Raw genomic sequence first — 21,503 nt, 5'->3', positions numbered from 1 at the left:
TCGGCCCCCGCCCCGGCCACTGCGGAGCCGCGTCCTTGGCGGGAGCGCTGTCCTGGGGGGCCCATGCTCCTTGGAGGCCGTGGACGAGCGAGGAAGGACGTTCCTGGCGCCGCCTCTCGCCCCTCGGTCTGAGGGAGGCGGGCAGCTGGCTGCCCCACCACCTCCATCTCTATCCGACGGAAGCGCCAGCCTGGGGTGGCAGGAGGGCAGTGGCGGAGGCCGGCAGGGCTTGGGAGGTGGGGGCGAGTGTGGTTTTGTGTCATCTCAGTGCCACCCCCGCGTCTTGCACCTGCTGCTCGCGTGGTCGGCACGCCTGCCGGGGTGGTGGAGGGCAAGGAGCAGAGGGCCGGGCCGATGCGCCAGAGGGGCCTGGATACCGTCTCCTCAGGAGCAGATGAGCGGTGGCTACTCCCAGGACTCCCTGCCGCGGGTTCCTAAGGCTAGCGCTTTTTGCGGGGCCTGGCGTTCAGGGCCAATTCAGACCCGGGTGTCTTATCGGGAGGCATCCCCAGGCCTGCTGGTGGTGACTGGGAACAGCTCGGCTGGACCCTGCTGTTCCTATTCACCGGTAAGGCCCGCTTGGGAAAGTGAGCTTGGCATCAAGCTATCCTGGGCCCCGGCCCCTCCCTGTCCCCTAGCCCAGTCTGGCCAGAAATGGGTGGGAGGCAGTGCCTAGATTCCCCGCATCCTGCTGGCTTCCTGGCCTGCCTCCTGGCTGTATTTACATGGTGGTTCCCTTCTTTTTCCTAACAGAGTCAGGACTGGGCTGGAGTGAAACCCCCCCAGGCCTGCTGAGGAAGTCAGGAGTAGTGATCCAAGAGTCTGCTCCCTTCTGATGGGGGAGGACAGCCAGTGACTGGGCTCTGCAGCTGGCCTGGGAAGGAAGCTCTAGCCCCCATCCATTCTTTCTTTAGAAAAGGAGCTATCTCCCTAGTAGGCCCCTGGGCAGGCTTCGGAGGTCTGTGAACTCTAGCGGGGCTGTGGGCATTATTAAGAGTGAGAGTATGGGGTGCTGATTTGTGGGTCCATAACTTTCAGCCACCCCTTGAGCAAGCCCAGGACCCCACAGGTTGAGCCTCACAGATGCTCTGGTGGTTCTGGGGGTGGTGCCAAGCTAGACTATTTGGGAATTGTGACCCAGTAGGGCTTGGGCACGAGATACTCTCCTCTTTGGGGCTTTTGGTTTAGAGGGCCCTGGGGTTGAGGGTCCATACCCCTAAGAAACTGTGACTCCCTTCCCCCAGTTGCAGGCAGGTCTGGGGATGGCAGGGCTGAGGACACACCTTGCCTTATAAATGTCTGCCCACTGTTCTGCACCTCCATGGGGTGAGCATGGCATGCATGTGGAGGAGAGGCTTAGCAGGCACCATATCGGGGAACCCTGGGGCATAGTGTTGCCTTTGTTCCCAACTTACTCTGTAACCCCAAAAAGACTTTCCTCACTGTGGGGGCCTCAGTTTCCTCAATTAGGAGGCAAAGGAGTTGGAGTAGAAATGGTTTTTGGGGGGCTGTGATCTGATTCTGGGGTGGAGGGGTGAAGGGCAGCACCAGCAAGGCAGTTGTCCTTTCTCTGTTGCATTGAATGTCTGACCAAAGCCTCTGGATGCCCAGTGGGCTCAGGGAGGAATGGTGGGCATCAGATGTGTTGGATTGCCCAGCTCCTACTCCCAGGTCCTCATCCATCAGAGGAATTTGTGCCCCAGATGACTTCTTTCTCCTGATTCACAATAGAGGTCAGGAAGGTGGTGAGAAGGTGAGGATGGTGGGGTGGGGAGGATATGGACAGTCTTACACATCAGCCCACCTAGCACCCAGCGACGTGTCCAGCACATGGCAGGCACTCCCTGAGTGTTTGGCTGCTTGTCAGGACCCTGGCTGGCTGCTTGGGACTATCCCACACCTGGACCCTAGGATGCTGGCCCTGGCATGCAGCGGCGTGTTTGGTCTGGGTCCTGTGGCATCTCAGGCAGAGAGGCATGAGGGTACCCAGCAGTCTGGAGTCCAGATCCAGTGCCAGCCCCATGGTGTATCGCTCCACCCCAGGGTCACAGGCTTCTCTTATTGTGATAGGAGCCCTGCAGTCCCAGCCACAGGAGTGGGGCCAGGGACTTTTTGTGCTTGGTTAATTTGGGGAGTCATGGAGGTCAGAGGTGAGATGCAGCCTGCCCCCAGAGAGCCCCATCCTCCCTCTGCTCCCGGGCCTGGGCACATGGGACAAGTGGGAGTGTGTTGGTAGGCAACTGGACATGGTGTGGCTGCTCTGGCAGCTTGTGCCACCTCATCAGGCACCGTGTGCATTCCTACCTGCCTGGGGTGTCCAAGAGAGGAAGGGGGCAGGGAGCCCTGGAGAATGTGCATCTTCCCCTTTCCTTTGCCTTGGCCCACCTTGCCACACGGTCTCAGTCAAGGGCCTCTCCTCACCCCATGGGCTTCTATCTCAGCCTTTTCCACTTTGGCAGCCCTGGGGGTGAGAGTGAAGGCCTCAAGATGCCTGTCCTGTAGGCATCTCTGGTGAGCAAGGCTGGGGACATGTTACAGGACAAGCTACAGGCTGATTTGTCTCTTCATAGTGTAGGTTGCAGAGTGGTACAAATGTTGGGCTCATCTTCCTCCCTTATTGAGGTAGAACTTGTATGTGCCTGTGCCCGCACCTGAGTGTTCACACTGATGGGCTTTTACATGTGTGTATACCTGTGTAACTACTACTCTGATCATGTTATAGAATAGGGGTTTCCAATCTTTTTGCTTCCCTGGGCCACACTGGAAGAAGAATTTTCTTGGGCCACATCTAAAATACGCTAGCACTAATGATAGCTGATGAGCTAAAACAAGCAAAAAATAAAAATAAAATAAAATTGCACAAAAGTCTCATAATGTTTTAAGAAAGTTTATGAATTTGTGTTAGGTCACATTCAAAGCTGCCCTGGGCCGCATATGGCCTGCAGGTTGGACAAGCTTGTTATAGAACATTTCCATCACCTTAGGGGGCTTCCAAGTGCCCCCTCTCAGTCTGTGCACCCAGAGGTAACCACCATTCTGACTCTACTCCAAGGACTACTCTTGCTTGCCGTCATGATGTGGGCTTTTCCCTTAGTCTAGTGGGGATCTGGCCCTTAGCTCAGGGGAGGGAGGCCTGAGGCTGGCCTGTATGTGCAAACCTACTGGCCCTGGAGGCCACTGATGGCTTCAGGTGGTGGTAGGAATTCACCGTAGTAGAGGCCTCCCTGGGGTTGGCACTGGTTAACGTGATCCCAGGATCACGCCTGCTACCTCACCAGACATACAGACCCATACCCTGCTGGTGGAGCCAGAAGCCCAGGGGGAGGGCTGACAAGTTCCCTTATAGTTCCTGTCCTTTCCGTCCCAGGTTTGGTCCAAGGAGCCTCTTGAAGCAAGGATCCCTTCGCCTTAAACTACAATCTGGGTAGACCCAAGGGCACTTGCACAGAGGGAGGAGATAGAATGGTTAGGGTGGGCATCACATCTGTGTCATCCAGAAATGAGATGACACCAATGTCAGCTGCCCAGACCAGGACAGTGTCCTTTGCCTACCATTCCTCTCAGGTCACCTGGAGGAGAGGGAGAACCCCTCCCCCAGGCTGGGGGAAAGTGCGAGGCAAACCCTTGGACCACATTCCTGCATCCTGGTCTTGGTTGCTGCCATATCCAGGGTCACTCACCACATCTGGTCTGCCCATGGCTTGGGGCTCTGGAGCGCCTGGCTGTGGATATCTAGTCAACCTTCCCCGCCTGGCTTCTCCGGTAGGACCGTAGACCTCAGGTCAGTCCATTTATGATCCTGCCTTGGGCGGCTCCCCACTTACAGGAAACCCCACCAAGAGGAATGTGGGCTGCATCATTTCCGGCTTCCTGCCTGGGCTGCCAGAGGTGACTGGCTGGCAGCCCCCTGACCCAGTGGTGTTTGGAGTGGGGAGAGGGAGCTCACCACGCCTGGGGTGCCTCACTATTTGGGTAAAGCCAGCACAGAAGTGCATGCTAGGACTCCCCCTCTTGGCGAAGAAGGCTGATCCCTTCCTCCTGAGCCCTGGAGTCAGCCCCCTAGGAAGGTGTTGGCGGTCACCTTGGGCATCCCTCTGTTGCCCTGATTGGGAGGAGTTCCCTTAAAAAGCCTAAACCCAAAGACAAGCCTCTCTCCTTTACTTCCTGTTTCCATGCCTCAGTGGGGGCCACTTGCTGTGGGCAGAGCTTAGGCTGGACCCCTGACTCAGAGTCTCCTCAATTTTCCTGGGAACTTTGGTGGAAGTCCTTAGAGGGGAAGGGCCTGAGAATTGCCTTCTAGTTGGGAGAGATTCTTATCCCCCTAAGGCTGTCCCTCCCCTGGTGGGGGCATTTCTGAACACCCTGAGCGCTACAGGGCAAGGCAGAGAGCCAGTCCCCCACCCCCACCCCAGGACAGGGTTTCCTGAGACAGGGCGGGGGCCGCTGGGCAGAGCAAAGTGTCCTGGGAGAGAGGCGCCCTGCCCCCATTCTCAGGCGGCACACAATGCCTGCTTTCTCCCCCATGACCTTTCCGCAGCCTGAGTTGTATGCAGCTGTCTCCTCCCCATCTCCCAAGGGGCCTAGGATGGGTGGCATCTCCTCCGCCCTTGAGAAGGACCCCGAAATTTCCACCCAGTCCTGGCCCCGCTTTTTCTTTCCAAAGTTCACTTTTCCCTAAAGAGTGGAGAGCAGGCTATAGAGGCAGAGGGATAGCAGCAAGTGTGGACATGGCATGGTCTCAGGCATCAAAGTGCTACATCCTGGCAATTCTACTCATTAGCCTTGTGACCTTGAACAAGCCCTTTAACCTCTCCGAGCCACTGTTTCTTCATCGCAGAGGTAGCATGTCCTACCTTGCCTGACAGTTGCAAGCAGCATCATACATGATGTACCCAGCTGGTACCCAGTGGGTGCCCAGTCAAGCCCAGCTCCTTTTTGCTCTGTCCATCTTCCTTAAGAGGGCTCCAGCTCACACCCTCAGTGATGGTGGCAGGAGGCTTCAGCATGAAAGGACCTCACCTGCTGGCAGGAGGCCAGAGGCAGGACCTGTGGATGGGTGTGATCTGTCAGGCGTGTTTCAACAGCATCTGGCACGCAGCAGCATCTGGGTTGCATCCCCTTGGGGATCCCTGCCTCCCTTCGGGATGGGCTAGGGCAGACGCCTTGTTTCCTGGGAAAAGGCTGAGAGACTGGTAGCAGTGGCTGCAGGGCAGGAACCTGTGCTTGCTGAATGGACTCTGGGGACTGCATGTCCCAGAGGGGTAAGGATATAGGAAACGGCATGGCTCCGTCAGCCCTCAGCTGTGAGCTCTTGCGGAGATCCCTCACTGGTAACCTGGCTGTAGTGATGGTCCCAGCTCCTAGGCTGTTGGGGACTGAGTGAGCGAATGTGTGGAGAGTACTAGGCTTGGCGCGGGCCAGAGCGGTCAGTGCTCAGGAGGTCTGGCCTGTCATCTGGCTCCGGCTGACCCTTGCCCTCACTCTGGCAGATCCTGGCTGGGCATCCATCAGCAGGGGTGTGCTGGTGTGCGACGAGTGCTGCAGCGTGCACCGGAGCCTGGGACGCCACATCTCCATTGTCAAGCACCTTCGCCACAGCGCCTGGCCTCCCACGCTGCTGCAGGTACAGGGCTCGGTTGGGTGGTTCTTCCTTCCCCACAGGCAGAGTGTGCTGAGCATGAGGGCATTTACCCCTCACCCACACACACCCCCGTCTGGAATCTGCAGCTTCCAAGGGGCAGCTGGGGCAGAGCCTAATCCTGACCCTTTCCTCCCATCTACTCACTTCATGCAGAAGAGTAGCTCACACCCCCACTCTGCCGCTTACCAACGTGGTCACGTAGCATTGAGCAAGTCGCTTCACCTCTCTGAGCCTTGGCACACTCACCATGGGACCTGAAGTGCTACATGGGATCTGTGTCTTTGGGCAGCTGGACTAGATGGAGGTGTGGTGGTGTGGGCACACCATAGGCCCCCTTGGTACTGTTTCCAGCTACGCCAGCCACAGCAGGCACTCAGGAGGTGTTTCCCCCAGTGCCCAGCACGCAGTGGGCACTCTCTCATTTGGCATCTCTTCCCTGCAGATGGTGCACACGCTTGCCAGCAACGGGGCCAACTCCATCTGGGAGCACTCCCTGCTGGACCCTGCACAAGTGCAGAGCGGCCGGCGTAAAGCCAACCCCCAAGACAAAGTCCAGTGAGTGGGGCTGGAGGGGTGGTGGGCAGAGCCTACACAGTCCGGGACAGGGCCCTGGGAGGTGGCAAAGTGACCCCCATTCCTCCTGTGTGCCCCATGCAGCCCCATCAAGTCAGAGTTCATCAGGGCCAAGTACCAGATGCTGGCGTTTGTGCACAAGCTTCCCTGCCGGGACGATGATGGGGTCACCGCCAAAGACCTCAGCAAGGTTTGAGGGGCCCTACAACAGATGGGTGGCCCCCTCTTCTTCCCACCCTTGACTCTCTGAAGGCCTCTCCTTTGTCCCCACTGAGGCCTGGGCCCCAAAGGCAGCAAGGTCAGGGGGTAATAGTAGGCAGGATGGAAAGAGCAGATTGCTAGGTCAAGCCATGTGCGGCTGAGGCTCCTCAACAACCAAGTGGACACAGAAGGCTAGAAGCCCACAACTGCCACTCAGAAGCTGGGAAAACCTGGGGGTAGTTGCTTAGCCTCTCACAGCCTCAGTTTCATCATCTGTAAAATGGGAAAGAAATAACAGCATCTACTTCATAAACATTATCTTAAGCAGGGCACACAGCACACATGGTAGATGGTGACTGACAGCAGCGTTTATTAACTGGCATTAACCCCTAGTGGGGAGTCTCTGTCCTCCTGACATAGCCTGGTTTGGGCAGGCCTCCTTGGAGCTGCTAGGCGTCCCAGGGGCAGCCAGGGTGCAGCTTAAGGGTGGAGAGGTGCGCCTCACGCACATGTGTATTCATTGCACGCTCTGCTCCTCCTAGCAACTGCACTCAAGCGTGCGGACAGGCAACCTGGAGACATGTCTGCGCCTGCTATCCCTGGGTGCCCAGGCCAACTTCTTCCACCCAGAGAAGGGCACAACACCTCTGCACGTGGCTGCCAAGGCAGGGCAGATACTGCAGGCCGAGCTGCTTGTAGTGTATGGGGCTGACCCTGGCTCCCCTGATGTTAATGGCCGCACACCCATTGACTATGCCAGGTGAGGGTCAGCTGAAGGGTGCAGCGTGGGTGGGTGGGGGTGTGGGTGAGGGCTGCTGCTGCAAGGCTGAGCCGTACCCCCTCCCCACAGGCAGGCGGGGCACCATGAGCTGGCGGAAAGGCTGGTTGAGTGCCAATATGAGCTCACTGACCGGCTGGCCTTCTACCTCTGTGGACGCAAGCCGGGTGAGCAGAGTTTGGGGCGGGCCTGGCTGGGGTGGGCCTGGCTGGGCTGGGCAGGTGGGACCTGGACACACCCGGCAGCAGGTGCCATGGTGACAGAGAGACTGGGGAGCAATGTTGCTAGGCAACTGGCTCCTGTGAAATTGCTGCAGGCTCTGGGCCACAGCATCGTTGGGGCTAGGGAGTGGGGGTGGGCATCCTGCATCCTCCCATGAGCTCCCAGCACTCTTGAGGGTGGCCTGCCCTCCCCCCTTTCCCCTGACACTTCTGGGTACCAGCCCTGCTCATGGCAGTGAGGTGGGCTCCCAGCTGCTGATGCCACCCAGCACTAGTGAGTGACTTGGCATTTTTATTTTTGTTCAGATCACAAGAATGGGCATTACATCATCCCACAGATGGCTGACAGGTGAGTGCCCACCTGATGCCCCTTTCCAGAGGCTGTTGGATGCCATGTGGGCAGCTGACCCCCAGAGCTCCCAGCCCAGGCTTCAGGGGCCTAGGACCCTGCTCCCCACCCCCCAGAAACTAGAGGCACAGCTTAGTCCTCAGTCCCTAATGCTGGGCCCCAAGGCAGGTAAAAAAATGTTAGCTCCATATGTGGCCAGCATAGCCTGAGCCCTGTGACTGTCAAGTATATGGAGGGCTCGGGTGTAAGAAGCTACCTGTGGGCCGGGCGCGGTGGCTCACGCCTGTAATCCCAGCACTTCGGGAGGCCGAGGCGGGCGGATCACCTGAGGTCGGGAGTTCTAGACCAACCTGGCCAACATAGGGAAACCCTGTCTCTACTAAAAATATAAAATTAGCCAGGTGTGGTGGCGCATGCCTGTAATCCCAGCTACTCGGGAGGCTGAGGCAGGAGAATAACTCAAACCCAGGAAGCGGAGGTTGCGGTGAGCTGAGATCACGCCATTGCACTCCAGCCTGGGCAACAAGAGCAAAGCTCCGTCTCAAAAAAAAAAAAAAAAAAAAAAAAAAAGCTACCTTCCGCTGTGAGGGTGGGCCACTGGGTTCTGTCTCGGTGGCACTGACCCCACTGTCTTTAGAGAAGCCTCTGCTCCTCACTGAAAAGATGGGTGGGCCTCAGGGATGTGACTAACTTTGAGACTGCTCACTAGGCCTCGAGCATGCTCAGAAATTAGGCAGGTGCCCTGAGGCTGGTTGAATGAGGTGTTTCTGCCTCCGTCTGAGAGGCCCCAAGTGCCCAGGCAGTGTGGGACACTCCCTGCCACTCACCCAGCACATAAGATGGATGCTAGTGCCACCTGGTGGCCACCTCTGATGGCCACATCCTCATGCCAGGCTGTGCCTTCTGGCCTGGATCTGGAGAGAGGAGGTGCTCTCCTCCCCAAGGGCCTGTGTGGGTAGATGGACATAGCCAGGCCTGGGCAACTCAGATCCTAAACCCAGACCTCCTCGAGACCCCAAGGCTCCTATTTCAGTGATCTGATTCTACCTGGGCTGTGAGTGTGTGCGTGCGTGTTTACATGCATGTGTGTGTATGGTAAATATACCCACATATGGGCTCCATTCAACAGCACATTAACTGAGCACCTTCCCAGAGCCAGCTACTGCTCTTGGCACTGGGAGCACAGAGGCACCTGAGACATGATCCCTACCCTTGAGGAGCTCACAGTCTAGCTGGGGAGGTAGCCTAGGCAAGTGATTCTAGTCCCCTTGGGGGAGTGCAGCAAGAGAGGCAGAGGCATGGAAGGTAGAAATGCTGCATGGGAATGGAGGCAGCCCCTGGGGCTGGAGCACAGCATGGGAGGCAGGGAACCCTACGAGCAAGATTGGAATAGAGACAAGCAGGAGAATGAGCAGCCCCGAGAGCATCAGCAGGAGCAGTGACCATCCATCCCAAGAGCAGACAGTTCCAGGCATAGAAGTGTGAAGTCAGTTCTGCTGCTTACTGGCTGTGTGACTTGCAGGCTGCTTGACCTCTCTGAGCCTTGGTTACCTCTCCTGGAAATGGAGATGACAGTATCTGTTTTTCAGGGAGGAGAGGATTAGATAATGTATGCAAAATGTTTCGCTTTTGTTTTTTTTTTTTTAAGAGTTGGGGTCTTGCGCTCTTGCCCAGGTTGGAGTGCAGTGGCTAGATCATAGCTTACTGCAGCCTTTAACGATCCTCCTACCATAGCCTCTTGAGTAGCTGGGACTACAGGTACATGCCACTATGCTCAGCTAATTTTTAAATTGCTTTTGTGTCTGTGTTGCCCAGGCTGGTCTCCACCTCCTGGCCTCAAGTGAACCTCCCACCTTGGCCTCCCAAAGTGCTAGGATTACAGGTGTGAGCCACTGCATCCGGCCCTAGGGTATTCTGATAAAGTATGGTTGGAGTGTGCCATATGCACCTGTTATTACTGCAGTGCTTTAAGGCAAGGGATAGTGCAGCCAACTGTATCCAAAAAATCACCCTGGCTGCTGGGTAGAACAGGATTGTAGGGATAAGACTAGAAGGAGGGAGATTAAGAAACTGTTGCAAAGCCCAGGCAGCAAGTGATTGAGGAACATGGGGAGCTTCACTATGACTGGAGGGTGAAGGAGACTTCAGGTGACTGCCAGGTGGCTGACACTGGTGCTGGATGAACAGGTCACTGAGAGGAAGAGCAAGCCAGAGGAGGAGGGGTGGGGGACGCGGTGAGACTAGTTGAGCTTTGTCCCTTCTGGGCCGGGTGTGCATGGAGATGGGTCTGGGCCTGACGTGCCCTGCTCCTGGGTAACTGCTGCCTCTGTCCTGTTCTTCCCTCTGCTGCCTTTCTCTGGACTTAGATCTCGGCAAAAGTGCATGTCTCAGAGGTATATGGTGCCTGCCGGGGCAGCAGGCCTGAAGGTGGGGTAGGGTGGGGAGGCATTTGTGTACAGCATCTGGGGTGCCGTCTCCCTGGGATCCCTGCATGTTGGGGAGGTTGCTGGCATGGGCCTGGCCACCTCTCAGGTCTCTCCTCTCCTCCCAATTCTCGTCTCCCTCCGCCCTCAGCCTGGACCTATCCGAATTGGCCAAAGCTGCTAAGAAGAAGCTGCAGGCAGTAAGTCTGCTCCAACAGTGCCCTGACACTTGGAGCTGGCCCCTCTCTGGTTCCCCACCCTCTGCCCTTGCTTCCCCTGCCTCTGACTCAATGAACTTTTCCAAGTCTTTGACCTGTCCCCTCACTCGCCTCAGCAGTCTGATCTCCCCACAAGGGGACGGACTGGTCCCTTCTCTCCCACCTTGGAGTTTGGAACATGATCCCTTCCCACTTTCCCATTCTGAGACTGTAGGGGCTGGGCAGCACAAGGAAGGCCACCGGTTCCCCAAGGCTCACAACATGCTGTGGAGCTGGCCTTGGCACTGGGAGCCAATGCATCTGACAAAATCTGGGCCCCTCTTTTCCTCCAGCTCAGCAACCGGCTTTTTGAGGAACTTGCCATGGACGTGTATGATGAGGTGGATCGAAGAGAAAATGATGCAGGTGAGTCGGGGAGCGGGAGTGTCTGGCACGGAGGACCTGAGCGGCCCAGGCATGGGTCTCTGGTCCTTTACTGGGCTAAGAAGGGGTGCCTGGGGTTGGGGCTGCTCAGAGGCCTGCAGATGAGCCCCTGCTGGCTGTGAACCTGCCTGGGCAGCGTCCCAGGCTGGGTAGAGTGCTGAGGGGGAGGCGGCTAGCCTGCTCCTCCCCCAGCCTCAGACTGGGGCTCCTCTCACTCTGGCAGCCTCCCACTTTGGCTGTCTCCCTGGTACTGCTCCGCCCCCCTGCATCACTCCTTCCTGGCCACAGCCGGATTCCAGCCCAAATTCTGGGTCTGGATGGGTGGGACCCGCCTTGTTCCATTTGTCTATCCCCAGCCAGCCGTGCCCAGCCTTGCCCTGACCCAGCCTAGCTCTGCGTGCCTGAAGAGCACCCCTGTTCTGAACACCAGTGCTCAATGGGCATGGGGGCAGCTAGGAAGGCTGGGCTCAGTGCTTCCCCACCCCCACCATGGGGGCCTGGCCACCGTGGCTGATCTGCTCCTGTCCCTCCCCTCCAGTGTGGCTGGCTACCCAAAACCACAGCACTCTGGTGACAGAGCGCAGTGCCGTGCCCTTCCTGCCTGTTAACCCGGAATACTCAGCCACAAGGAATCAGGTAAGGGGGCTGGGTTGGGGGCCTGGGGTGGTCTCCTTCATCCCTGCGGTCCCTCCTCATCCGGCAGTGGGCTGGGGCCTGAGCCAGCTCTCCAGCATTTGCCAGGGCCTCCCTCGGGGCCCAGCTGGCACTGGGATTTGGGAAGAGGCAGGAGGCCGTTCTTTTGAGCACTTGGTGAGCAGCTCCGGCGGGTGTTCCGGCCTCTGCTCATGCACCCTACTCTATCATACCCTGCCGCGTGTGGCCTCAGCTGCTGACTGGCCAGGTGAAGCAAGGCTGGGACGCTTTAGCTGGGGTTAAATTAGATGGCAGGGCCATGCCTTGCTGCTTGGTCCCCACCCCTCTGCGTCAGTCATAAGAGGTCCCCTGAAGCCAGCCTGGCCCTTTCTGCCTTGCAGGGGCGACAAAAGCTGGCCCGCTTTAATGCCCGAGAGTTTGCCACGTTGATCATCGACATTCTCAGTGAGGCCAAGCGGAGACAGCAGGGCAAGAGCCTGAGCAGCCCCACAGGTGGGAGGGTTGTGGGGGGTGGTGCAGGCAGCGGGCAGGGCTCCAGGGGTCTTTCCTACATGGCTCTCTCTGCCAGCGGTGGCCTGAGAGACGGGTTGTGTGGTGGAGTGAGGCCTGAGTGACGCCCCTGTGTCCTCAGACAACCTTGAGCTGTCTCTGCGGAGCCAGAGTGACCTAGACGACCAGCACGACTATGACAGCGTGGCCTCTGACGAGGACACAGACCAGGAACCCCTGCGTAGCGCCGGCGCCACTCGGAGCAACCGCGCCCGGGTCCGAGGCCCGCCCTCCCTCCCACTCCCGTGTGCCCTGACCCAGGCCTTCACCGAGACCCAGCTCTTTCCTCTTGTAGCCCAGGGGCCTGAGGGATGGGCGGGCTGCTCCTCGCCTCAATAACTGTCCCCTGCGGGTGTTGGCCTCCCTGCCCCCAAGTGCTGACTGGCTTAGGTCTCTTTCTTCAGAGCATGGACTCCTCGGACTTGTCTGATGGGGCTGTGACGCTGCAGGAGTACCTGGAGCTGAAGAAGGCCCTGGCTACATCGGAGGCAAAGGTGCAGCAGCTCATGAAGGTCAACAGTAGCCTGAGCGACGAGCTCCGGAGGCTGCAGCGAGAGGTGAGGGTGCAGCCTCGGTGGGAGGGGGAGCCCCAGGACTCCATGGGGGTTGACAGCACTTTGCACTCGCAGATCCACAAGCTGCAGGCGGAGAACCTGCAGCTCCGGCAGCCTCCAGGGCCAGTGCCCACACCTCCACTCCCCAGTGAACGGGCAGAACACACACCCATGGCACCAGGCGGGAGCACACACCGCAGGGACCGCCAGGCCTTCTCCATGTATGAACCCGGCTCCGCCCTGAAGCCCTTCGGGGGCCCCCCTGGGGACGAGCTTACTACGCGGCTGCAGCCTTTCCACAGCACTGTGAGTCACCTGTGGGTCTCAAGGTGTGGGGAGATGGTTGGGGCTGCCACAGGGTCCACCATGATGCTCACTGTGCTAACATCCCCAGGAGCTAGAGGACGACGCCATCTATTCAGTGCACGTCCCTGCTGGCCTTTACCGGGTAAGCCTGGGGAAGGCGTGTCCATCTTAACCAGTAGGTTCTGAGCCCCAGGGGGTTCTGGGCTCTGTGCTGAATGCGGGGCCTAGGATGATTAGGCTGACCCGGTCCCTGCCACACTGCTGGTGAGCAAGGGGCAGTGGGGCACACTGACTCCATCCAGCACTGCCCTGGGTTTCAGATCCGGAAGGGGGTGTCTGCCTCAGCTGTGCCCTTCACTCCCTCCTCCCCGCTGCTGTCCTGCCCCCAGGAAGGAAGCCGCCACACGGTAATGTTTCCATACCCAGTGCCTACAGGCTGGCTGGGGGCCATGTGGGCTGGGGGTTGTGTGGGTCCAGGAACACAGCACTCACAGCCCCTTCCCTCCACTCTCCAGAGCAAGCTTTCCCGCCACGGCAGCGGAGCGGACAGTGACTATGAGAACACACAAAGTGGGGATCCACTGCTGGGGTGAGGCTCCCTGGGTCTTCAGCCCAGCCTGCTCATGTACCGAGGCGGGGAGGTTGAGAGGGCCCCCAGTGTGTCTGTGAGGACCCAGGCGGGCGGTTCTAAGGCTGGAACGTGTCTTTATATGTATCTTTGTCTCTCTTTTCCGGACCTGGGCCTCAGGCTGGAAGGGAAGAGGTTTCTAGAGCTGGGCAAAGAGGAAGACTTCCACCCAGAGTTGGAAAGCCTGGATGGAGACCTAGATCCTGGGCTTCCCAGCACAGAGGATGTCATCTTGAAGACAGAGCAAGTCACCAAGAACATTCAGGAACTGTTGCGGGCAGCCCAGGAGTTCAAGCATGACAGGTACTGAGTGGAGGGCCGGAGGGTGCAGTTCCTGTTGGTTTCTAGGCTGTTGCAGAGGGCATGAGGGGCCCTAGGTTCTGCTGTCCCTGGGAACCTCCCTTGAGAGCCCCCTGATTTATACCCTCCCTGCTCCCTGCAGCTTCGTGCCCTGCTCAGAGAAGATCCATTTGGCTGTGACCGAGATGGCCTCCCTCTTCCCAAAGGTACAGGGGCCAAAGAGAGGACCAGGAGTGGGAGGGCCTCGGGCTGGGGCAGGCGTGGAGAATCCTATCTGATTACTACCCGGGTGGAGACACAGAGAAACTGGGCCCTGATGGCAGCTGGCGGCTTAAAGTCCAAGGTCCAGCCTCACTTCTGCCCCCTCCAGAGGCCAGCCCTGGAGCCAGTGCGGAGCTCACTGCGGCTGCTGAACGCCAGCGCCTACCGGCTGCAGAGTGAGTGCCGGAAGACAGTGCCACCAGAGCCCGGCGCCCCAGTGGACTTCCAGCTGCTGACTCAGCAGGTGATCCAGTGCGCCTACGACATCGCCAAGGCTGCCAAGCAGCTGGTCACCATCACCACCCGAGAGAAGAAGCAGTGACTTCTCTCCCCACACCCTCACCTGCACCCTAGGACCTCACTGGCCACAGGAGCTGGGCCACTCCAGACATTAATCCCCACCCCAACAGAGCCACTGGCACAAGTGCCCTTAGTGCTGCCACTCTCCCTGGTAGCCAGGCGCCCTGGTGCCCACCCGCCGAGCCCCTAAGGATGGGGAGGTGGGGTGGCAGGAGCTTCTGTCCCCCACATTCCATGCACCTCCCCTCTGTATATAGCATCTCCCCACTCCTAGTGAGCAGGGGCCTGTAAGGCATCACTCCCAGCCCCTCGCCTTCGAGGGCACCCTCAGCAAAGGGGCGGGTGGGGACACTCCAAGTGGGGCAGCTCTCTGTACATGCGCCCCACCCCCATGAGCCAGTTCAGCCCTATTGGGGGCTGAGCAGGGGCATCCCCTCCTTTGTACATAGTCTCCGTGGATGTCCCTGCCCTGTAGCCACCAGCCCCTTGCTGCTCTCCCTTTAATGCCAAACGGCCCATGCCTAGGGCACAGGCCCCAACCTGTGTGCTGGGGGTCCCCAGCAGCAAACACTGGAAAGTCTGTTTTTTTTTTTTTCCTTTCTTCTTCCCCACCCCTTAATTTTAACTTCGTGGTAACTGAGTGTCCCCGCGTGCCTGCGTGTTGAGTGTGCGGGCGGCAGTGCCGTTCCGGAGGCCTGGTCCGTCTGGAGTTCTGAGGGGTGAGGGGACCAGAGCAGTGGGACCAACGTGGGGGTCAGCTTCCCTTCCCCACCTGGAGCCAGGGACTGTCCATGTAACCAGTTTTGGTCCTCCCCACTGCCTCCCTGAGCCCTCCCCACTCTCACCCCTTCTCTATGAACTTAAAAACCACTTCCCTCCATCTCCTCCCGCTCCTGTATGGAGGGGGAATATGTGCTGGTTAGGGTGGAGGACTGAGCACCTGAGCCTGGGGCTGGCTCCCCGGGGTGTCTGATTCAGCTGGTGGCTGTGGAGCTGAGTCCCCTCCCTGTAACCCCTACAAGGCCAGCACCCACCATCACTACCTGCACCTGCTGTGGTCCCACCCTCGGGGCGGTCTGGGAACCTGGCTGGCAGCCTGGGAAGGCTGGAGAGGCAGACGGTGGGACCCACCAGCTCTCTCCCCATCCCGCTTCTTCCCTGGGGGGCCAGGCCCTACCTGTGTGGTGGTGGGTGGGCTGACTGTCAAGACGTGTCATGTACATTTGTATCAAAAATAAAGAAGTGACCATGAGCTGTTTCTTATGCTGAGAATGGGGGCTGGAGGGAGGTGGCAGACATGAAAGGAAGGGTGACTGCAAGTGCCCCAGGACCCCCACCCTAGGGAAGCCCCTGTGCTGGGAACATCTGTCTAGTGGAAGAGTTACTTTGGGAATATGTAACTATTCTAACATGTATGACGATAATGTCACCCTCCCACGAGGATACTCCTAAAGCCCCATGTCCAGGGACAGGTTGGCCAGCGGGGGCGGGCTGGTGGTGGCCAATCTGATTGGTAAACCCCCGCCTCAAAACATCACCTTCATGGCCTAGGACTAGGGTCCGGGTGGGAGTGTCTCTGTGCGGCAGATGCACAAGCTCAACTCCAGAGTCTACTAAAAATAATTTAATTAGAAACGGAGTTTTGGCAAGGGAGGCAGAAGCGGCTCCTTTTCTCCCCTTGGCCGCCCACCCAGCAACCAACAAGGATGCTCCGTCAGGGCCGTGCCGCCACCACCAGGGGGCGCCCAGCGCGCGGCCCACGTGGCAGAGGTCCACGTGGCAGAGGCGCGGGGAAGAGCCACATGCCACAGTGGCAGGTACTAGGCCATCACTCCGAGCTCTCGCCTTCCGGGCCGCTGTCCGGCGTGGGCGGAAGGAGGGGTCTCCGGCGGGAGCGCTTGACCCGGCGCGAGGGCTGTAGCAGCCTCCGCTTCAGCACAGCTGTGGGCCGAGCGCCGAGCAGTCAAGGGCGGGAAGGCAGGGAAGCCTTGGGGGGCGGCGGGCCGGGGCCACGCAAGGTGGGGCGGGGGCCTCGGGTGGGAACTCCTCACCAGCCACTGTGTCCTGGCTGTCCGCTGTGGGCCCCCAGTAGATGCTCTCCCCGCGTCGGAAGTTTCTGTGCAGCCGTGTGCAGAGCGTGGCCAGGGTGAGCAGCACCAGCAGGAAGGTCAGGGCCATGGCAGCCCAGGCAGCCTCTTCAGTGCGTGGGGTGGGACCGCGGGCTGCCCGTGGAGGCGCTGCTGCGCGAGGGGCCGGGGAAGCCTGACTTGAACAGATACAGCCCCCAGGGCTGCCTTGCCCGTTGAGCACCTGAGCCTCTGTTTTGGAGCTGGCACTGCCTCCAGGTGCCCCGGGCAGGAGGGAGACAGTGGGCACAGATGGGGCATTACTCTCCCTACCAGGGATTCCCACCATGGGCTGCTTGGCCTTCAAGCTCCCTGAGGAAGCAGAGGGAAACCTCAGTGCTGAGCGAGTGGGCTGGGGACCAAGGGCAGCCCGCAGCCTCCGCCTCTTGGCACCACTGGGAGAGGGCTGCCTGGGCCCTTGAGATGTCACCTCTGTGCCAGGGGGCCGCCAGCTCCGCAGAGCGAAGGCCAGAGCCAGGGCCTAAGGAGAGGGGAGACAGCAATCACCCTGCTGCCCCTCTCAGAGAACCCAAGGACCCACAAACCTGGGCCCAGCGCCTCCTACCTGCACACACCCTCTCCGGCACAGCCTCCCTCTACCCGGGGTTGGCTCGGTGGGCACAGGCCCTGAAAGGCTTTCACAATAGATCCATGCCTTCTTCTTCCTCTCCTTCCTCCTCCGCCTCTTCATCAGCCAGTGGGCGGCCCAGGTTGGCTCTACCCAGGCCATCTCCAGCGCCAGCTCCCATGCAGTCAGCACCAGCGGCTATGAGAGGAGGTAACTATTAGAGCTATGAGGAAGGTGGGGACAAGCAAGAGGAAACCCTTGAATTTTTTTTTCCCTGCACACGGGGCCTTTTGCCAGGGCCAGGCAAGCGCCTTTCATCAGCTACATACCCGATCCTGCGTGAGGCTGGAGTCAGGGGCGAGGGAGGGTTTAGCCATACAAGCATAGGCCAGGAGGGCAAGCTGGAGCTTCAGCCAGGGGTGGGCACAGGGGTGGTAGAGGAAGGTGACATCCTCAGCCTGGAGGAAAGGCACACAGACATCAAAGCAGGCCCAGAGCCCTCCCAGAGAATCTCAAGTTCTCCCATCCAGGGGGCCAGTTTAAAGGTACTCCCAGGATAGCTGGATGGCTCTTCTACCTTCAGGGTCCAGAAAGGACAAAGGGCCCTGGTTATTGGCAGGTACCCGCTCTTGCCTCTGAGTGTTCCTTTCACCCTTCCTTTCCATCAAGTGCCACCCTTCAAAGCTCACAGCATGCCTGGATAATCCTGCCAGACTCAGACCACACTCTAGCTATATTTCCCTGCAGGTGTAACAATGGCTCTACAGGTTCACAATCCAAGCCATAAGCATCCCCCAAATGAACACCATCGATCCGATCTATACAATTTCCCAAGAGCATCCAAATACAGAGCAGGCAGGCAGCAGGTGCACAATCTCAGGATGGAAATACTCCATCAATCATTCATTATTCTTTGATTGAGTTGACTTGGTGCTCAGTGCTATGCTAGATGCTGTAGGAGATGCCAAAGAACTCCTGGACTCTGCTTGCAAGGAATGTATAAGAAACTCAGGGAAACAACTAATGCAAATAAAAGAGCAAACTAATAAAACTTAGTGATTAGTTGCTAAATTATCAGAGACAGATTCAGAGGAGGAGGGGAGGAATAAAGGCTGATGCCATCAGGCAATGTCTCAGGGGGAGGTGATTCCTGCTGGGGCTGGGAAGAGGGATGGGGGAATATGGCAGGAGGGGAGGGAGCTGCACTCTCTGATTCAGGATAGGCCAGGTGTGGAGGAGAATACACAGGAGCAAAAGGGCTGTGCTGGGGACAAGGCTGGAACTCATTTCTGTGGCAAACAGCCTGACACAACTGGAGAGGAACCAAAGATGTGGAGAGGTCAGACGAAGCTTACTTAAGTAAGGCCTGAAAAGCCAGGCCAGAGAGTACGGCCACGACAAGGTGGGAAATAAGAAGCCATTGACAGTTTGTGAACAGAGGAGTGACTTCACAAAAGGGTGTCTGAGGAAAGGAATCTGGTAGGTGGCAAAGTGAGGCAATGACTCTTGGCCTGGAGCTATTACAGAGAATTTTTTTTTTTTTTTTTTTTTTTTTTTTTTTTGAGACAGTCTCGCTCTGTCGGCCAGGCTGGAGTACAGTGGCACGGTCTCGGCTCACTGCAACCTCTGCCTCCTGGGCTCAAGCAATTCTCCTGCCTCAGCCTCCCCAGTAGCTGGGATTACAGGGGTGTGCCACCACGCCTGGCTAATTTTTGTATTTTTAGTAGAGATGGGGTTTCACCATGTTGGCCAAGCTGGTCTTGAACTCCTGACCTCAGGTAATCCACCTGCCTCAGGCTCCCAAAGTGCTGGGATTACAGGCATGAGCCACTGTGCCCAGCCAATTTAAGTTAGGTATTTCAGGCCAGGCATGGTGCCTCACGCCTGTAATCCCAGCACTTTGGGTGGCTGAGGCAGGTAGATCACTTGAGGTCAGGAGCTCAAGACCAGCCTGGACAACATGGTGAAACCTCGTCTCTACTAAAAATACAAAATTAGATGAGGTAGGCGTCACACGCCTGTAATCCCAGCTACTCGGGAGGCTGTGGCATGAGAATTGCTTGAACCTGGAGGCAGAGGTTGCAGTAAGTGCCACTGCACTCCAGCCTGGGCGACAGAGTGAGACTCCATTTCAAATAATAATAATAAGTATTTCAAAGGAAAGATCAGAGGAGCTGGCAATGAAGATGGACAGGCTGCCACGGAAGCTGAGCCCGCAGTGTGGAGCCTGGGAACCAGAGGCACACTCCTTCCACTTTGCAGCTCTGTACTGTCCCTGGTGCTGGCACACACCCTCCCTTGCTGCTCACAGGTAGAGACAAAATTCATACCCTCTCCTACAGAAAACTGGGGCCCACAAAGTCAGGAGACTTCCCGCTGTCCCCTCAGGGAACTGGAGCCTGGGCTTTTTCCAGCTACTCTCAGAGAGTTCCACTCACAGCCACTTGTCCACAGAGCCAGCTACCCAACAGCATCCTGACACAGCATTGCAGATGACAGGCCTATGGCTCAGTCTTTGAGCCATCTGTCCTGGGCTTGGAGGTGGGGCGGAGAACTAGAGCCCTGCCTCTGCCTGAGGGAAGTGGTAAGGAATGGGGCCTATCAGCAGAAAAGGCGGGGAAGCCTGCGAAGAGCTCCTGTCTCCAGGCGTGGACACCAAGGGTGGGCCCCTGCTTGTACTCACCTGTCCTGGGCTCACCTGTGTGTAGGTCACTCTTGGTGACACCTATACATGGGGAAAGAACAGAGCTTAGGGCAGCTGGGGGACTCCGTGTGTGTGTGGTAGGGCGGGGACGGCAGGCCCCAAGCGCCAGGCTGGGATGGAGAAGCTGGCTACTGAGGACGGAGGAACGGGCAGAGGTCCCCAGACGGTGACTGTGGAGGGTGCGGAGAGAACTGAGCGGGACTGGGCTAGCCTTTCACACCCCTTTCTCCCTGGGCCCTTCAGGGCTCCTACCTGCGGGGGCAGAGGCCACAAGCCCTCGGGACAATGGGCTCCCGCCTCCTCCGCCTGCCCAGCCATCACCTGTGGGTCCAAAGCGCAGAGCTGGGGCGCTGGACACGACGAGGCCCTACCCTCTCCCTCCCCAGGCCCAGACCGCCAGCGGAAGAACTCCAGGTCCCCCTTGGCGCGCCACTCCTTCCAGGACGAACTTTTGGCAAAGCGCTTTGAGCTCCCGGGCCGAGGCCTTCCCAGGAGAGAGTCACCTTACCTCGCTGGGACCCAGGAGCCTCGCAAGGGCTGCCAAGAGAAGCAGCTGGGGCGAAGGCAGAGTAGGCGCCATCCCAAGCGGCCCTAGGCCGGGCCCGCCGACCTGCCAGCGAGAGAGCGCGCGCGTCCCGCCCCTCCAGCCCCAGCGCCGCCCGCGCGTCCGTAGGCCCTGGGCTCGCGCTCGCCCCTCCCCTGACAGTGGGCCCCCGGTCTCGCCCCGCCCCAATGCCCGCCCACAGCAGCGGAGCGTGCGCGCACGCGTCCTAAACCTGAAGCCGGAAAAGTTTAACCGTATGAGACCGGTCAGCGCGTAAGTCTCAGCAGGGCAGGCGGGGGCCCCTTGCCTCGTCCGGGGGTTCGTTTCAGCGCGTCCCTGCAGCCTGCAGAACACAGCTGCAGCGCCTGTATGGGATCGTGGAGCGGGATGTAGGGCCGGAAATGGGATCCCTGTGGACCGGGTGGCCCAGGCCAGGGAGACGGGTACACTCCTCTGGCAAACCCGCTTCAGATTTGTCGGTGTGACCTGCAACGAGAAGAGGGGCAGAATCATTAAAGCAGGAGGAACTGCTGAAGGGAGAAGGTCCCACCTCTGGAGCTTCGCCGTCGGCCCACACCACTCCCGCCCTCGCAAATAGGGTCCGAACCCGGAGGAACCTCTGGGGGTGTCTCCGCTCCCCAAACTCTCCAGACCCAGAAGCCCCGGGAGGCCGGAGCCGGCCGAGAGGCTGCTGTGTTCCCCACCTCCGCCGTCGCCCAGCGGTGGCGGGCGCACGTCCAGAAAGAGATTGGTCGTCGCAGGATGGGGAAGCCACAGGCCTCACCCCCAGGAGGTGCGCTGGCCGGCCCGCCCCGCAGCGGGGCGCCGGTTCTGGTTCCCTCTCCAGGATTTGGGGGGAAAACGTGGGTAGAGAGCGAGGGGTCGAGATGCCCATCCCAAAGCTTGGAAACAGCGAGAACGTGTTATTTCCTTGGTCTCCCATGCACCCCGGTTTACGAGGCGTTCCTTGTAGGTCGGACGGGCATCCCTGTCGCAGGGCGCCCGAGTGTGTCCTTTTCTCCGACAGACTCTCGGAGGCGTGGGGCTGCTCCTTATGGGAAAGCCCCTCCCGGGCTGAAGATTTCCTTTACGTGGAGCCCCGAGCTCGCCGGGACGGGGGCCAGGAGTCCGCGGGGCCCGCACTGATGCAGGCAGGGAAGCAGCAGCCTCCCGCCAGCGGCT

General features: G+C 58.9%; 3 protein-coding genes across 7 annotated transcripts in view; 2 read left to right on the top strand and 1 right to left on the bottom strand.

The window, feature by feature from the left end:
* Positions 1-5,231: 5,231 nt before the first annotated feature.
* GIT1 (G protein-coupled receptor kinase interacting ArfGAP 1) lies at positions 5,232-15,631 on the top strand. Of its 2 annotated transcripts, XM_011940841.1 has the most exons (20): positions 5,232-5,623; positions 6,084-6,196; positions 6,299-6,404; positions 6,958-7,175; positions 7,266-7,360; positions 7,721-7,763; positions 10,130-10,156; positions 10,338-10,386; positions 10,737-10,809; positions 11,366-11,463; positions 11,862-11,973; positions 12,113-12,246; positions 12,435-12,587; positions 12,660-12,890; positions 12,979-13,032; positions 13,211-13,297; positions 13,406-13,479; positions 13,639-13,821; positions 13,961-14,024; positions 14,189-15,631. In XM_011940841.1, the coding sequence occupies exons 2-20, from the start codon at positions 6,084-6,086 to the stop codon at positions 14,399-14,401; spliced, it is 2,127 nt and encodes a 708-aa protein (XP_011796231.1). In that variant the 5' UTR covers positions 5,232-5,623; the 3' UTR covers positions 14,402-15,631. The 2 variants fall into 2 exon arrangements, with proteins under 2 accessions (XP_011796231.1, XP_011796232.1); XM_011940842.1 differs by lacking the exon at positions 10,130-10,156.
* Positions 15,632-15,988: 357 nt separating this feature from the next.
* The window catches only part of TP53I13 (tumor protein p53 inducible protein 13), a 7,495-nt gene continuing 1,980 nt past the window's right edge, over positions 15,989-21,503 (bottom strand). The window contains exons 1-7 of one of the 4 annotated variants that reach the window (XM_011940843.1): positions 20,286-20,441; positions 20,030-20,098; positions 19,757-19,798; positions 17,403-17,531; positions 17,071-17,271; positions 16,431-16,986; positions 15,989-16,320 (exon numbers count right to left, since the gene is read on the bottom strand). In XM_011940843.1, the coding sequence (XP_011796233.1) occupies positions 16,208-16,320; positions 16,431-16,986; positions 17,071-17,271; positions 17,403-17,531; positions 19,757-19,798; positions 20,030-20,098; positions 20,286-20,357 (1,182 nt within the window). In that variant the 5' untranslated portion in view covers positions 20,358-20,441 and the 3' untranslated portion in view covers positions 15,989-16,207. Of the gene's footprint in view, positions 16,987-17,070; positions 17,272-17,402; positions 17,532-19,756; positions 19,799-20,029; positions 20,099-20,285; positions 20,442-20,542; positions 21,020-21,503 lie in introns of those variants that run through there. The other 3 variants (XM_011940845.1, XM_011940844.1, XM_011940846.1) reach the window with 3 other exon arrangements.
* ABHD15 (abhydrolase domain containing 15) overlaps positions 21,263-21,503 on the top strand; it is a 7,457-nt gene continuing 7,216 nt past the window's right edge. The window contains exon 1 of the mRNA XM_011940875.1: positions 21,263-21,472. Coding sequence (XP_011796265.1) covers positions 21,263-21,472 — 210 coding nt within the window. The remainder of the gene's footprint in view (positions 21,473-21,503) is intronic.

The sequence above is a fragment of the Colobus angolensis genome, unplaced genomic scaffold (assembly GCF_000951035.1).
Source record: "Colobus angolensis palliatus isolate OR3802 unplaced genomic scaffold, Cang.pa_1.0 Scaffold193, whole genome shotgun sequence".
NCBI classification, from domain to species: Eukaryota; Metazoa; Chordata; class Mammalia; order Primates; family Cercopithecidae; genus Colobus; species Colobus angolensis.
This window is presented reverse-complemented; position numbering and strand designations above follow the sequence as displayed.

Bases quoted from the DNA above. Each gene is read 5' to 3' on its own strand.
- GIT1 (XM_011940841.1), top strand. From the start codon at position 6,084: ATGGTGCACACGCTTGCCAGCAACGGGGCCAACTCCATCTGGGAGCAC. The intron at 10,810-11,365 runs GTGAGTCGGGGA...CCTCCCCTCCAG, and splicing joins TCGAAGAGAAAATGATGCAG to TGTGGCTGGCTACCCAAAAC. The intron at 11,464-11,861 runs GTAAGGGGGCTG...TCTGCCTTGCAG, and splicing joins ACTCAGCCACAAGGAATCAG to GGGCGACAAAAGCTGGCCCG.